This window comes from Miniopterus schreibersii (genome assembly GCF_964146895.1).
Source record: "Miniopterus schreibersii genome assembly, chromosome: 9".
In the NCBI taxonomy this organism is placed as follows: Eukaryota; Metazoa; Chordata; class Mammalia; order Chiroptera; family Miniopteridae; genus Miniopterus; species Miniopterus schreibersii.
In genome coordinates, this window is record NC_138118.1 from 55072784 (window position 1) to 55089371 (window position 16588).

Below are 16588 nucleotides of genomic sequence, written 5' to 3' on the forward strand. Positions count from 1 at the left end.
CAGTAGTAGGCGAAGGGGGAAGAAGATAAGGAATGTTTGGAGAAACAATATTCCTTCTCACTCAAGATTCACTTCTGGCCTTTGTTGCCATCGGTCTTACACACCACTGACGTGGGAAATTATAATCTACAGAAGACTGGTTTGATCCCCAAGCCAACTCAAACTACTGACATATCCTTCTCTCAAATATTTTAGACTTTCAGGATAAATCTCTAACTGAAGTAACTCGACAGATTCTTCTTCCCTTATCTATGCGTAAGTCACATCCCTACTATAGCGTTTTAAGCGTGAGTTCAGGAGTCAGAGAGGGTCTAGGTTTGATTCATGATCTATCACCTCTAGTGATAGGACCTTGGGGAAGAAATTGGTATATCTATTTCACATTAACTTCATATTGGTCTGGAAATGAATTACCACAAATTTAGTGGCTTAAAACAACACATTTTTAAAAATCTTTCGTTCTGGAGATGGGAAGCTCAAAAATGGGTCTAAAATCCAGATGTTGGCACAACTGCATTCCTTCTGGACGCTCTAGGGGATAATCTGTTTCTTGCCATTTCCAGCTTCTAGAGGAGGCAGGTCGTCTGCATTCCTTGGCCATTTTCAAACCCAGCAATCCCATGACTGATCTCTGCTTCTCTGACTCCAATCCATCTGCTTCTCTCTTACAAGGACACTTGCAATTTCATTAGGACCCCCTGAATAATCCTGGAAAACCTCCTGGCCTCAGGATCCTTAACTACATCTGCAAAATCCCTTTTGCTGTCTGGGGTAACATATTCACAGCCCAAATCTGCACCCATATTGGGTGATATTATTTTTTAAATATTAATTATATAGGTCTAAATAAAATCTTACCTTTTTATACTGTCCCAAACTGAAACATGTTGAATGCTTACAGGAATTTAGTGAGCTTGCCTAACCAAGAAGAAAAGTTTTTGTTTGTTTATTTGTTTTATGAACTCCTGGCTGAAAAATCTTCTAGTCAGGTTATTGTAAAACAACGTTGGATAGTGTCCCTGAAAACATTGTACTCTAGCAAACTGAAGCACCCCTCTCCCAAAACACACTCAGGTAGGTTGGAATGGCTATTTAAAGCAGCAGCTGGGGCTAATATCCCTCCCTCATGCTGGTTGGGACTACGTTAAAATTTCTGCCTGAACTTGTTTCTTTCTGACCTTGTCTCTTGATATACTGCCTCTGGTTCTTGGACCTCCAGCCACATGGGCCTTCTGTGTGTTTCTTCAAAGTCTTTGAACATGATTTCCATCTACCTAGAGGGCTCTTCCAACCATCTTCACCTGGTAACAACCTGGTTACAAAGTTACACCTGGTAATTTATTCACCCTTCAGATCTCAGCTTAATGTTATCTCTTTAGAGGCAGTCCTATTTTAGCACCAAGCATAAATTAAACTATAAATTAAAATATTTTATTTCAATTAGAACTTAATTTAAAACTGAATTTCTATTTATTTATGTGTTTTATTGGCTTGATGGCTGTGTCCTCACCTAACCTTCTCCAGGCTTCTACATGCCACTCCCATAGTCTTGCTCAAGATTTTGTATGGGCCTTCAAACTGTCTTTATTTAATCATTTTCCGGTCCCACCCAGACTTGTTATTAGTACATACTTCTACTGTGCCCATGGGTCCATCTGTCCAACTCTGCCCTTTCCTCAGCTGCATGCCCCCTCCCCTCTTTCTCTTCTTGACAAACTCCCAGATTCCTAATTCCAAGATCTGTCACTGGATATTCTCCATCCTTTTAATTTTTGTTATTCTTACTTAGGATTTTTCATATGAGATCTATAGACCTAGGTCCTGAGATTCTCACACTTGCTATGCCCTCCATTTCCTTTGAGTGTGGGGAAGGGCTCTTGTTAAAGAGGCACATTCCTGGGTCCCACTCCTGCCTCCAGTTCAGAAAGTCCCGGGCAAGGCTAGGAATCTGCAAGTCATAGAAGTGTATCAAAGTTGCCCAGTCTACTTAACCAACTTCAGTAACTCAGACCCTCAGGGTGAAATTGCAGCTGAGAATGGTTTCCAGTTACAAAAGGGTGGACACTGGGAAAGATCTGTGAAGAAACAGGTTGTGTAGTCAGCCTGGGTGAAGACGAGAGAAGAGGAAAAGAAGACTACTAAGAAAGGGGTTTCCTACAGGAGTCTGTGTGTAAGAAAGAGGGGTGGGTAGACCTAAGAGATGGTGGAGTCATTGTGTTTTCTAAGGAAGTCTACAAGTTCCCTGTGGGGATTGCAAATCATACCACACCATGACTATTCCACCTTCCTGTGGGATTTCTATCCAGCAAGAGACATGGTCACAATGAGCCCTGCTTTGGGTCACATTATAAAGCTCATTAGGAGTTTCTCAGAACTATAAAGAAGGTAGGGACCATGGAGTTCAGAGAAGAACCATTTCCCCAAAAATGCTGGGGCCTACCTAGGGTTTAAATGATCAGCTCAAAAGTACACGTCTGTTAGCAGCAGAAATAGGTTTCTAGATCTTACTTACCACGAGTACTCTGACTATACTACTCTGCCCTATCCTCACACTATCAGTATTATAATGGCCCTGCTATGGAATATTGAGGTTCTTCAAGACTATTCTGAAATCGATTTACAATAGTTCATTGTTTATTCAAGGATATTATATTCTCATCTTCAAAATTCTATCTGGAAAAGTGATAGCCCTAAAGTATAAATGGTTCCGTGTATCAAGATAAGTCTCAGAACCCAGAAGAGAGAGGAAACAGGGCAGGCAATCTCAGTACTATACACAAAATGTATTTTCCTCAAAGCAGGAATACAATGTTGAATAAAAGTTGATACATTACTATGTAAACACTAATATGATAATGTATCTTTAACCTTAGCGCTTTAAAATTATTTTATTTTTATTGATCTAAAAGCAGCCTAGGAACATATGGTCTGTAAATCAGCCCCCACTGATGTTTCACTACAGGGCTGACCACAGTACCATTTTTGTAAACTATAGAGTAGTTTTTAAAATGAAACTAAATATTACTGGTTTCCTTTTGAGGATACATACACATCATTTCTCTTATTTTTTGGATGCTATTTGGGAAAATCTCCAGATACACATTAGCATGAATATTATGCAATACGTAGCTTATAAACCTAGTACTATTAATAAATACTCATACTGAATTTTACATTTGTGAATACTTTTTTCCTCATAACTGAGAAAGGGGAGATTTAGCTTCTTCATAGTGAAAAGAACGAAGAACACTGATACTTCCAGTTCACTAACTAGATGAGACTGGTTTCTCAGAAGTATAATGTATATGAAAAGTCAATACTTAGTTACTAAATGTCACTATTTATGCATTCTTGTGCCTCTAGCTATATTGCAAAATACTATGTCTTTGGAAATGCAAGAGTTCCAAAACAGCCAAAAAGATCTTGAAAAAGAAAAATGAAGTTGGAGGACTTGGATGTCCAGATTTTAAAACTAAAAAAAAAAAATGCAGTAATCAAGGTAGTGTGGTACTGGCATGGCACACACATATATATGAATCAAACAGAGATAAGAGTGCAGAAATAAACCTCATAGTTTATGGTCCACTGACTTTTGACAAAGGGGCCAAGCCAGTTCAATGGGGAAAGAAAGGTCTTTTCAACAAATGCTGCTGGGACAACTGGATTTCCACAGACACAAAAATGAATTTGGACCCCTACTTCACACCACACATGAAAAGTAACTTAAGGTGGATCACAGGCATAAGTATAAGGGCAAAAACTATAAAACTCTTAGAAGAGAGAGATTAAAGATAGCGGTGGAGTGAGTAAAAGCTACACCAACACTCTCCGGGGACCAAACTGGAATTACAACTAAATATAGAAAAACCATCCTGAAAACCAACTAAAGACCAGCTGGACAGCACCCTCATAACCAAGGAGGAAAAGTAGAGACCACATGGAGACTGGTAGGAAGTGCGGAGGCAGGAGAGGGCTGGCCGGGCTCCCACAGGCAGCAGCTGAAGGTCTAGAGGGAGATCTCAGCTGTGGGGGTTTCCACTGAGGAGTCTGGGGTCTAAACCCCAGGCTGGGCTTCCCAGTCAAGAGCACCATACCTGAGAAAGGTGCCCACATAACATCTGGCTGTGAAAAGCAGCAGGGTTTCTGTCTGCCAGGGAGAGACAGCTGGAAATGCAGGCACCCTCTTAAAGAGCCAATGTGCAAAGTTTCCTGTGCAGCCACTCACCTTGGGCTCCAGCAGAGGGAGGGCAGAGTGGACTGGAGCTGTGTGAGGAGAGTCTGGGATTGTGGGCTCTGGAGAGTGGTGTCAGAGGGCACCTGTCTGGATTCCTGTGCTGAGCAATTCCCCTGGACTGCAGAGGACATCTCAGGCAGACAACTTACTGCTTTTGCCTGGGTGGGGAAGTAATTGCCCCATTCTGCTAGAAAGCCTCTTGCCCTACCCAGAGGAGTTTCTATAGCCTGAGTCTCATTAAGAGAATCAGATTAATCAGCCTGCAGGCAGAGGCAGACTTCAGAGTGCTTTGAGTCTGCCTGATTTGCTTCCAGACCCAGGCCTTGGAAAAGCATACTTCAGCATGCATCTTGGTTCTGTCCAACTGCACCCAACCCCAGCAGAGGAGACCTCAAGCTGAGGGTTGTTGATAGCTCCAAACAGGGTACTCAGGGCCAGTCACAAACTACTTCTAACAATGGCCTGCACCAGATACCCTCCAACAAGATTGAGAGTCCTAGCAGGCCTACGTAATACACAGAAACAAACCCAAACAGGCAGCGAAAATGGGGAGACAAAAAAACAAGCCCCATGAAAGAAGAGAAGTCTCCAGAAAAAGAGCTAAATGAAATGGAGACAAGCAATCTATCAGATATAGAGTTTAGAATACTGATTGTAAGGATGTTCAACAGCATGAAAAAAGATATGGAAACTATGAAGGAAATTAAGAATGACACATCAGAAATAAAGAATACGTTGGAAGGAATAAACAGCAGATAAGAGGAAGCTGAGGATCGGGTCAGCGAATTAGAAGACAGAGTAGGGAAAAATCACTCAATCAGAGACTCAGAAAGAAAATACAATTAAAAACAGGAGAACAGTCTAAGAGAGCTATGGGACAATATGAAATGTAACAATATACACATTATAGGAATACCAGAGGAGGTCAAAAGTAAGCAAGGGTTAGAGAACCTGTTTGAAGAAATAATGGCAGAAAACTTCCCTAACATGGTCAAGGAAAAGTCACACAAGTTCAGGAGGCACAGAGTGCAAAGCAAGAAGAATCCAAAGAGGCCCGTGCCCAGACATATCATAATTAAAATGCCAAGAATTCAAGACAGAGAGAATCTTAAAGGAAGCTAGAGAAAAGCAATATGCTACCTACAAAGGAGCCCCCATAAAACTGTCAGCTGACTTCTCATCAGAGACTTTACAGGCCAGAAGGGAATGGCATGAAGTATTCAAGATAATGCAAAACAAGAATCTGAAACCAAGACTATTCTATCCAGCAAGATTATCATTCAAGATAGATGGTGAAATAAAGAGCTTCCAATACAAAAAAAGGCTAAAGGAGTTTATCACCACCAAACCAGCACTGCAGGAAATGTTTGACTATATTGCTGTCAATCTCTCCCTTAAAGTCCTCTAGAAGTTTTTTTTTTATAGATTTAGGCGCTCCTATATTGGGTGCATATATGTTTATCAGGGTTATATTCTCTTGTTGGATTGATTCCTTTATTATTGTGTAATGACCTTTCTTATGTCTTGTTATGGTCTTCATTTTGAAGTCTATTTTGTCCGATATGAGTATTGCTACCCCAGCTTTTTTTTTTTCATTTCAGTTTGCATGGAAAATTTTTTTCCCACTCCTTCACTCTTATTCTGTGAGAGTATTTTGTTTAGAGGCGGGTCTCTTCACTGGATAGGTCTTCCAGGCAAAAAATCAACAAGGAAACAGTGACCCTAAATGACACACTAGATCAGATGTATTTAACTGGCATTTACAGAACATTCTACCCCAAAGCTGCAGAATATACAGTCTTCTCAAGTGCACATAGGACATTCTCACAAAGATAGACCACATGTTAGGACACAAAACAAGTCTCTATAAGTTCAAGATGATCAAAATCATATCAAGCATCTTCTTGGACCACAATGGCATGAAATTAGAAATCAACTACAATAAAAACACTAAAAAACATTCAAACACATGGAGGCTAAATAGTACGTTTTTAAACAATGAATGGGTTACCCTGCTGGTGGAAATGTAGAATGGTGCAGCCACTATGGAAAGCAGTACAGAGGTTCCTCAAAAAATTAAAAATGGAACTGCCATTTGAACCAGTGATCCCACTTCTATGAATACATCCTAAGAAACCCGAAAAACCAGTCAGAAAGAACTTAAGCACCTCTATGTTCATAGCAGTGCAATTTACAACAGCTAAGATCTGGAACAGCCCAAGTGCCCATCAGTAGATGAGTAGATAAAAAAGCTGTGGTTCATCTATACCGTGGAATACTATGCAGCTGGAAAAAAGAAAGCTCTCTTACCCTTTGGGATAGCAAGGAGGGAAGTGGAGAGTATTATGCTAAGTGAAATAAGCCAGTCAGAGAAAGACAAGTTCCATATGATCTCACTTATATGTGGAATGTAATAAACAAAATAAACTGACGAACAAAATAGATCCAGAGACATAGAAGCATGGAACAGACTGAGGGATCTCAGAGGGAAGGTGGGGATGGAGGAGTGGGTGGGGAGAGATTAATCAAAGAACTTATATGTTTATAAGCATAACCCATGGACACTGACATTAGTATGGGGAAGGCCTGAGGGTGGGGTAGATGCGGGGTGGAGGGGATCAATGGGGGTAAAAAGGGGATATCTGTAATATTTTATCAATAAAGATTAAAAAATTACACACAAAAAAAACCTCTTAGAAGAAAACACAGGGGTAAGTCTTTAAGATCTTAACTTAGGCAATGATTTCTTAGTAAACAACACCAAAATCACAAGTGATAAAAGACACTCATAGAAACAGAGACCACAAGGGAGGCTAGGGGGGATTGGTGAAAAGGGAAAGGGGAATACAGTAATAATATTGTTATAAATTTTCACAGTGACAGATGATTACTAGAATTAGTGGGGTGATTACTACAATTAGTGGGGTGATTACATTGTAAGGTTGAAAAATATCAATCACTATACTGCATACCTGAAACTAATATACTACTGTATACCAGCTATATTTAAAATTGTTAAAAATAAATAAATTTTTTAAAAAGACAAGATTGATTAGTAGGGTATCACTAGAATGAAAACCATTTGTTTTTCAAAGGATACTATCAAGAAAGTAAAAAGACAACCCACAGAAGGGGGAAAATACTTGCAAATTATATATCTGAAAGGGATATGTATCCAGAATACATAAAGAACTTTTACAACTCAACAAAAAGACAAATAACCCAATTAAAAATGAGTAAAGAATCTGAACAAACATTTCTCCAAAGAAGATATCATTAGTCTTCACAGAAATTCAAATTAAGACCACAATGAGATAACATTTCACATTTATTACGATGACTATTATAAAAATGATGGACAATAATAACATTGTTATTGTTATATTGTTATTGCTATTAGGGTGAGGAGAAATTGGAACTCTTATATGTTGCTGGTGGGAATGCAATATGCTGCAGCCACTTTGAGGAGCTCTTTGGCAGTTTCTAAAAATGTTAAACATAGAGTTACCATATGACCCAACAATCCCACTCATAGGTATATACCCAACATAACTGAAAACATATGTTCATACAAAAACTTGTACACAAATGATCAGCAGTATTATTTATATAGTCAAAATATGGAAACAATCCAAATGCCCACCCACTCATGAATGGATAAACAAAATGAGGTATATCCATACAATGTGACATGATTAACCCATGAAAAGGAATGAAGTACTGAAAAATGCTACAACATGGATGAATCTTGAAAACATTACACTAAATGAAAGAAGCCAGTTAGAAAAGATTGCATATTGTAAGGAAATAAGCCAGTCAGAGAAAGACAAGTATCACATGATGTCACTCATATGTGGAATCTAAAGAACAAAATAAACTGGTGAACAAAATAGATCCAGGGACATAGAAGCATGGAACAGACTGACGAATCTCAGAGGGAAGGCAGGGGTGGGTGGGAAGAAATTAGCCAAAGAACTTACATGCATATATGCATAACCCATGGACACAGACAATAGTGTGGTGAAGGGCTGGAGTGGAGGGAGGATGGCGGGGTCAACAGGGAAAAAAGAGGACATCTGTAATACTTTCAATAATAAAGATAAATTTTTTAAAAAGACTACATATTGTATAATCCTATTCATCTGAAATAGATTAATGGTTGCATAGGACTGGGAGGTGGGGTCAGAGGTGTGTGAGAAGTGATTGCTAATGGGTACAATGTCTTTTGTTATGGGGTGATAAAAATGTTCTAAAATTAGATTATGGTGAATACATAAGTTATGATTATAGTAAAAGCCATTGATATATACATTTTAAATGGGTGAACTTTCTGTTTGAAAATTATATTTTGATAAAGCTGTTAAATTTTTTAATAATATTATGTTCTGTAAGGAATTTTTCTGAGATATAAAAACATCATAGTTAACTCTTCCCTAGAATTTTGGTAGTCAATTTTTATATACAACAAATATCATCAAAGGCAACCAAAGCAATGATTATTTCTAAAACGAGGCCCTTTGCATGTTCATCTGCTGTTGGCAGTGGAGCTAACCTGTCAATGGCAGGTTGACCTCTTCGCATCCAGCATACTTTAAATTTGCTTTGGCTGCTTCGTAAAATGGCCACCCCTCTACTGTTCCCCCTCCCCCATTAAAAATAAGGAAAGATCACATAATTATTTCTTCAATATGTTCATTTTATACATCAGAATGAAAGTAGATTAAAGATCTGTCCCATGGATTAGAGCTATTTATACTACACCTCATTACTTCATAGAGTCATGTTTTCTGAGTAAGCTAGCTCTGCAGACCAAAATGTAAACCTCTTTTTTATACTTTTTATGGTGGAACTTAAAGAGCTACATAAGACTAAAAATGAAAGATCTTGTAGGGCCCAAAATGAAGGATCTTTTATGGCAACTTAAAAAAAAACTTATCACTTGTAGTACTTTCAATGTTTTCTCCAGAAAAAATATTTTGACTCCCAATCAATTTTTTCCAGTTATAAAATATTTTTATTTTATAATAAGTATCATATTTATTATGTGTATTTATTTTTATAGCTACTGGGATGTAGTGTATAGCACAGGAACTGTAGTCAGTAATATTGTAATAATTTTGCACAGTGATAGATGCTTAATAGACACACCATGGCGATCACATCATATGGTATATAAATGTCAAATCACTGTTGCAGACCTGAAACTAATACAATATTGTATGCCAACTATACTTTAATAAAACAATTTAAAAAACAATAGAACAAAAAATTCAGTTTGTTATTTTAACTAGTCACATTTCAAGTGCTCAGAGCAACAGGTTGTTAGAGGCTATAATATTGGATAGCACAACTTTTCCATCATCACAAAAGGGCACATTACCTGGGCTTTTCACCTGGCTTGTAGCTCAATCTTGATGTTGATAAGAGAGGGTTTAGCTGTGTCTGCCAAGTATTATTACCTCAGGGATTCTTGGACTTCCCCTGGTGTTTGTACAGAATACCCTTTGCCTCCAAATGCAGTCATGCATGATGTGCTCATAATGTGAATTTGGCAGAAGACACACTGGAGAGGCCCTGAAAAAGTAGGCCATAGATAAAGAGGGGGGAAAAAAATCATATTATTCTCTGACATAATTCATGGAAAAAATTAGGCTAAACTGAAAGGTATACTTTTATATCCAACATTTAAACTAAGATGCCAGTATGCTAAACTGTCCATATATTTCATATTGTCTATACAGCAAAAACTCACAGTTTTTAACCTCGGGACAAATTATTATCATCAACGTCCTTTATGTGCCTGAAATATCTTCCTCACTAGACAATACCTCCCACTCCATTCAGATGAATGCAGACCAGTTCAAATTTACCCTGAAGAGAATATAATTTGGAATCTACTGTTAGAATGCATATTATGCATTTTGAAGAAAAACAAATCATTTATAAACATATGCTTTGGGGGACTATTGGTACATTTGCTTATTAGTATATTTTAAAAGATTACCTTTTTTTTCTCCTGCACAATCAAGTCTCTGTACAACTCATTTTCATTGTCCCAAAGTTTTTTCTTTTTCCAAGAATCCAGAAATCTTTACAGAAATAGTTTCCCTTTAAATAAATATCAAGACTAGGAGAATGACAGTGAAGCCAAGTGACCCTAAATTCTATGCCACCAACAGGCATTAAACATGCATAAACTTTTTAAGAGGTGCTAAAATTCACTAGAAAGGAGAAAAAAGTTCAATGAAGGTTTTTTGAGTAGCTTTTTATTAAGAATAAGCAAATTTTAACATTATTCACAACATAGCACTTATATACTATGAGGGAAAAGTTCCTTATTGCTTCAGAAATTACTAATATAAATTAACAATCCTTTATCTGAACCTTTTTGACCTGGTATATTTCAGAATTTAGAACTTTTACTAGAAAAGTGTGTCTGCCACATATTGTGCAACACCTCCCAGCAAGGTCTGGAACTGCACTGTAATCTGTAGGAAACTTGTGAATATTCACACCGAGTGACTACTCATTTATACATAGCCTCAGTTCCATTCAGGTCAGATTTTACTAAGGGAGTTAGGAAAGATAGATGAAGGACTGGGACCTGAAATGACACGTTCATTTGAAATCTAGTTCTTTATATTTGATATCTAGTTTGGGGCCACTGTAAATTATTGTTGTTTTCTTTCACACAAAAATAAACAGTGTATTTAATATGAAAGTCAATTTTATTTCAGGAGGTAAATGTAAAACAGATTAACCGGTGAAACTAAGTTAAGTGCATTATGATCTTCCTCTAGAACTTGCCGAGCTCCACTCTGGTTAAAAAGCTCAATTGTTTGGTCCGATGGACCCCAGGCTTGAGCGTGAGCATCCCGGGGCGTCGGAGGCCTCAGGCACCTGACGACCTGCGGGAGCGCAGGGGGCCGGGGCGGCGGGGGCGCTGCGGCGCGTCTCCGCCCGCAAACTTCAGCCTCACAGGATGAAGGTCAAGAGAGGTCAGGTGGGTACGGGCGGGGCTGCTCCCTCACCGGGACACGGGGCGACCCTAACATTCCCGTAGCAGGCGCTGGTGTAACTTCTTGCTCTGGGGCTTCAGGAAAGGTCGCACCGGGAAGGGGAGGAGCCGCTGGCGCGCCGAGCTGGGGCCGGGGGAGGCAGGTAAACGGGGCACCGCGTCTTTAACAAGTTGGGCAAAAACGGGTCCGAGCCGCCGTTTCCCACGTCGGCCCCAGTTAGGTACCTGTGCGGGCGCAGCGCGGGGGCCCAGACCGCCGCGTCCCGGGCCCGGGCGCCGTGTTCCGCCCGCAGCACGTAGTTCCCCGCCGCTGCACCGCGTTGGGACCGTCCTCGCGGGCCCGCGGGCTAGAGTCCAGCCGGGAGCCGCGGCCGCCCGCGGGAGGCGGGGCCCGGCGCGGGCAGGACGCAGGCCCGGCCCTGCCCCCGTACCGAGTGGGGGCGGGAGCTTCGCGGTTTCTATCCAATCCCCGCTCCCCGGTCGCCGCGGGGTCCCACCCTCCCGCTTCCCGTCCAATCCCGGCTCCCCGGTGGCCGCGGGGCTGGCCTCCGCGGGTTTCTGTCCAATTCCTCGCCCCTCGGCGGCCTTGAGGGAGCGGCGGGCGCGGCTGGCGGCGGCCGCGGAGTGGGCGAAGCTCGCGGGGTGAGGCCCCGAGACAGCGCTCCCTCCCCCCCAACCCATGCGGGATGGGAAAGTTAAGTCGCGTAGAGCAGAGTTAAAGAATGCGGGACGGCGGAGGCGCCGGGACTCGGGCGGGGGCTCGGGTCAGCAGCCGGGGTCGGTGGGGCATCCCGGGCGTCGGGCCGGTGGTCGCCGCGCTCGGTGGCCCCCCGGGGAGCGGAGCTGACAGCTGACCTTGGGCTGCGGGAGGAGCCTCCGAGCGCTCGTCGCCCTCCGCGCTTCCGTCTCTAGGGCCGAGCCTTGCACTCCGCGGCTCTGCCGGGCTCGGGGGTCGGGGCTCGGGGCTCGGGGGTCGGGGGTCGGGGTGCTTCATTGTAGCCCGTGGACCTCAAGGAAGGAAGAGCGGTTGTTTGCAAGCTAGTGAACCCTATAGTAGTTTTTATCCAGCTTTCTAGCAGATGGACTTTTTGCGTGTGTTTGTTGTGCTTTCCCAAAAGTTTGCGCCTTGGGCCTCCCAATCTCTAGATTGTCTGCCACCTTTTTTCACCACCTGTTGTTAATATTACCCCCCCTGCAATTGTTAAGCTTGTTTCTTCCTTCCCACAGTTACCAGCCTAGTTCAGGCACTTGTGATCTCAAAACAGAATTGTTCCAACAGGCTCCTGGAAGTCCTAAACAATTCTTGGTGGACTGGTATGTGGCAATCAATTTAAAAAATTTTATTTATTTATTTATTGTTCCCGATTCTCCTTTTCTCTTTGAGTTTACATCTTATTGCTATGATTAAATCCATTGTCATCATTTTCTTAATGCATATATAGGTTCTTTTGGAATTATGTTAAATTTAATCTTTATGGTTGAGAATTCAAAACAATCCTTCATGAAAGAATCTGATAATTCGTATTTTAATGTGTACCTCTTGGTTAGTTAAGACTGCAGTGGGTATGGAATTGGTACTCTTGGTCTCAGTTTCTTAATGTCTGTTAAATGGCAGGGAGGTATACAGCAAATACCTTATGTTTTCTATATATGTGTTTTAGTTTCCTATTGCTGCCGTAACAATGTATCACAAACTCAATTAAAAAACACAGATTTATTATCTCACAGTTCCTATAGATCAGAAGTCCAGGTAGATTTAGCTGGGTACTCTGCTTAGGAACTCTCAAAGCTGAAATAAATGTTTCTGTAGTCCTGGGCTCTCCTCCTGGGGGCTCTGGGGGAGAATCCACCTCCAGGAGGCTCATTGAGGTTGTTGGCAGAATTCATTTATGTGTCGTTGTAGAACTGAGGTCCCCATTTCCTTCCTGGCTCTCAGCTGAGGTCTCTCTTAGTCCCTTAAAACCACCTGCATCTTCAAAGCCAGACAACACCTTTTGTGGTTTTAATCTCTCTGACTCTTCTGTCACCAGCAGGAGAAAGCTTTCTGCTTCTAAGGGCTCAAGTGATTAGATTAGGCCCACCTGGATAATCTCCCTATTTTAAGGTCAGTTGTGTTGTGTAAAATAACAGGATCATAGTGTTGGAAATGAAAATCTCATATTCACAGGTTCTGAGGATGTGGTGGGGTGGGGGGAGTCATGGAGGTCATTCATAGAAATTCTGCCTAGCTAACATAATGTGGTTGTCTTAACCAGATTATTTTTATAATGTGCTTATGTAGGCATTTTAAAAAACCCTAACAACAACTCTATCTGATCATATGATTATACTTTCTACAGTTAACAAAATGTAAAGTTAGTTGTCCAGGGTCACATGTCTAGAAAGTGGCCGAGTTGGTATTTGAGCCCAGATCTACATTTCAGTTAGGTCTGAAGTCATGTTTATGTATGGTTAGAGTGAAGTGCAGCCAAAGTCATCAGACAGGAAGAAGCTGAGACATTATGAAATCTTTGTTGTATCTCATTTTTGGATTATCTCTTTATATTACTGGTTTAGGCCAAGCTCTTCTACCCTAACAAAGGAAGCCCAAAATGCAATGGTATAAAAAAGATAAAAGTTTTTTGTTGATGTTTTCATAAATCTAGAGGGAAGAGTCCAGGACTAGTAGGAGGATTATTATAACCTTAATACAGGCATCCCTCATTTTATTTCACTTACAGATTTTTTTACCAATTGAAGGCAAGACCCTCTACCAGCAAAAAGTTTACAACTCACTTGATTGCAGTGGTCTGGAATCGAACCTGCAATATCTCTGAGGTATGCCTGTACATGGCTTTCATAAATGGGTCCAAGGTTCTGTTCCAGTTGCGACTACCTGCTAGGCAGTGACAAGGAGAGAAAGCACAAGGAGAACACATGTAGTCCTTTATAAGGGCATGACCTGGAGGTGACACATACATCACAAAGCCATACTGAGCTCCAAAGGAGAGAAGGAGAGCTATAGCTGTGTGGCTGTATGCCCAGCAAAAACTCAAGATTCTGTTAAGAAAGAAAAGGAAAATTATATTGACTGAAAAGAGTCTCTGCCATACCACCTTTTTTTTTAATATAATGTTTTATTCTGTAACCTCTGAGTGGAATATTTTGTTTGTCTTTGCTATTAGTTTTAAAACATTGTATTTGAAAGGACAGGAAATTCTTAGTATTAATGTTCCTTGATTTCTCAATTGGTATTTTAATACATAATTTATAAAGACTTTTTTGAGAAATCTCATTTTTCATTTAGCCCTTGTAAAACTCATTTACATTTTGGGTTAGTTTGAATTTTCTGATGAAAATACATTTGTGGGAAATGTTCACGATTGCTTTGGGAAACTTAAAACCATTCTGTGTAGGTCTCACAGCATCTGCACAATTAGAGTACAGCAGCTTGTCATGTGATTTTATGTATTCTAATATTCTTATATATTTGTTCTCCAAAGTTCTCTCTCTCTCAGCCCATTATTCTCTTCTGTACATCTGAATTCTACCTACCCATTTACATCCACTGCAGGTCCCTTCTCCCACTATTACGTAGCCTTTGTATAGGGGGGAAGACTGGAGGCAAACACATCTGGATTTGAGTTGTTGGTTTGATCTGAGGCAAGTTATCAAATCTCTCTGAGTTTTGGTTTCTTTATTTGTAAAATGGTAGTGAATGCCACTCCGGAGATAATATGAAGACTAGGGAGATAATACGTTTTCTGTGGTACCTACTGCAGTATTTGGCAAATAGGAGGTGCTTAATAAATGATAATTATCCTAGTCCCACTGATTATTCCTTGACTTCTAGCACTTTGAGTTGTAGGGGAGGAAAAACACTTTTCCTTCTACCCTCCTAAGTTCTTCTGGTTGGTCCAGTAATCAAATTGACATGAAACAGAGTAACAGGAGAAAATAACCACATATATTACATACGTACATACGGAGGTTCTGTAAGAATGTGGGCCCCTGAGGACAGATCTGGCAGTTAAGGTTTATATGCCATCTTGAGCTAAGAAGAAGTAGGAGGTTGTGATTTGGGCCTTCAAAAGGCAGGGAGGCAATTCACATGGAGAAGGGAAAGCAAATGTTTGGTAAATAGATGGGACACAGAGAGGTCTTTGATCAGATGCTTTGCCAAGTTACTCCCTGTGTATCACATTTAGTTCTTATTAAACTATCGATTGCTTTCTTCCTGGAGCTGGCCCTCTATCTAAATTTTTTTTGGCTGTTGGAAGGAAAGTCAAAGTTTTTCCTGAGTCTTTTGTTTCTTAAAAATAACAAGCTTAAAATAATCATTGTCCAAAAAAGGCATATTTTGGGGTGGCAAACTCTGCTTCCCCTCAGAGTATATTCTTTTTTAAAATTGTTTTTCTCTCTGACAAGTTTATGAATTTATTAAGGGCTAGCACCAAGTCCTGGATATACTGCGGTCCCTAAATATTGATTTAGTGAATTGGACCTACCATATATAAGAATACTTATGTGGTTGAAGTTGTTAGGGTTGTCTTTTTTTCTTTAGCTTTCCTATTGTGATTGCATCATGGAAAATCAATTGGCAAAGTCAACTGAAGAACGAACATTTCAGTACCAGGATTCTCTTCCATCACTGCCTGTTCCTTCCCTTGAAGAATCATTAAAAAAATACCTTGAATCAGGTATGTTTGTAATCTTTTAGTATAACTATTGTTAGCAACTTAGAAAATTATGAAATTGTTAGAAGTCAGTGAGGGTCTAATTGCTTTTTCCTTTAGGCTCATGATATTTAAATACCCTTAAAATGTCCAAAATTTTCTCTTATGTTAATTTTTCCATAGTTTAAAAAGCCAGATAGTGTTATTAGGCTTACAATAAAAAGTAGTAGTTTTTTGCCCCCACCCCCTACAAATCCCACTCTCTCAAGCAAGTATTTTCAAATAATTTATGTTTCTTGTGTTATCTCCAGGCTTAAACTATTTAAACTTCTTGTGCTACTATTTCTTGGATTTTTCAGTTGTTGCTATTATGAATTAGTTCCTAAAAATATGTGGATTTAGCTCTCTTATACCACCTAACCTTCCTCCCCCCAACATATATGCAATCCAACATATCCACATTTGCCCACTCATTCTTTCAATATAGTTGTACAAATCACCATTTGGGATTAAATTAGTATTGACCTGATTTAATTTAGGGATTCACCTAATATAAATCACTAGTTACCTGAATTGATTTGCCTGACCATTTAGGGTTTATGGTTTTGCAGTTATTCATTCACAAGAGAACCACTTGGTGCATTTTTATCACCTTTTTGTGCATCCCCCCACCCCCACTCC

General features: G+C 40.2%; 1 protein-coding gene and 1 long non-coding RNA gene across 4 annotated transcripts in view; one reads left to right on the plus strand and one right to left on the minus strand.

Moving 5' to 3' along the window:
- The window catches only part of LOC308561943, a 54760-nt gene extending 43079 nt beyond the window's left edge, over positions 1 to 11681 (minus strand). The window contains exons 1-2 of the long non-coding RNA XR_013999575.1: positions 11478 to 11681; positions 9615 to 9808 (exon numbers count right to left, since the gene is read on the minus strand). This is a non-coding gene — a long non-coding RNA (uncharacterized lncRNA). The remainder of the gene's footprint in view (positions 1 to 9614; positions 9809 to 11477) is intronic.
- A 2297-nt stretch (positions 11682 to 13978) lies between these two features.
- The window catches only part of CROT (carnitine O-octanoyltransferase), a 41361-nt gene continuing 38751 nt past the window's right edge, over positions 13979 to 16588 (plus strand). For 2 of the 3 annotated variants that reach the window (XM_081147608.1, XM_081147610.1), the window contains exons 1-2: positions 13986 to 14069; positions 15796 to 15931. In XM_081147608.1, the coding sequence (XP_081003734.1) occupies positions 15817 to 15931 (115 nt within the window). In that variant the 5' untranslated portion in view covers positions 13986 to 14069; positions 15796 to 15816. Of the gene's footprint in view, positions 14070 to 15795; positions 15932 to 16588 lie in introns of all 3 variants that reach the window. The other variant, XM_081147607.1, reaches the window with a different exon arrangement.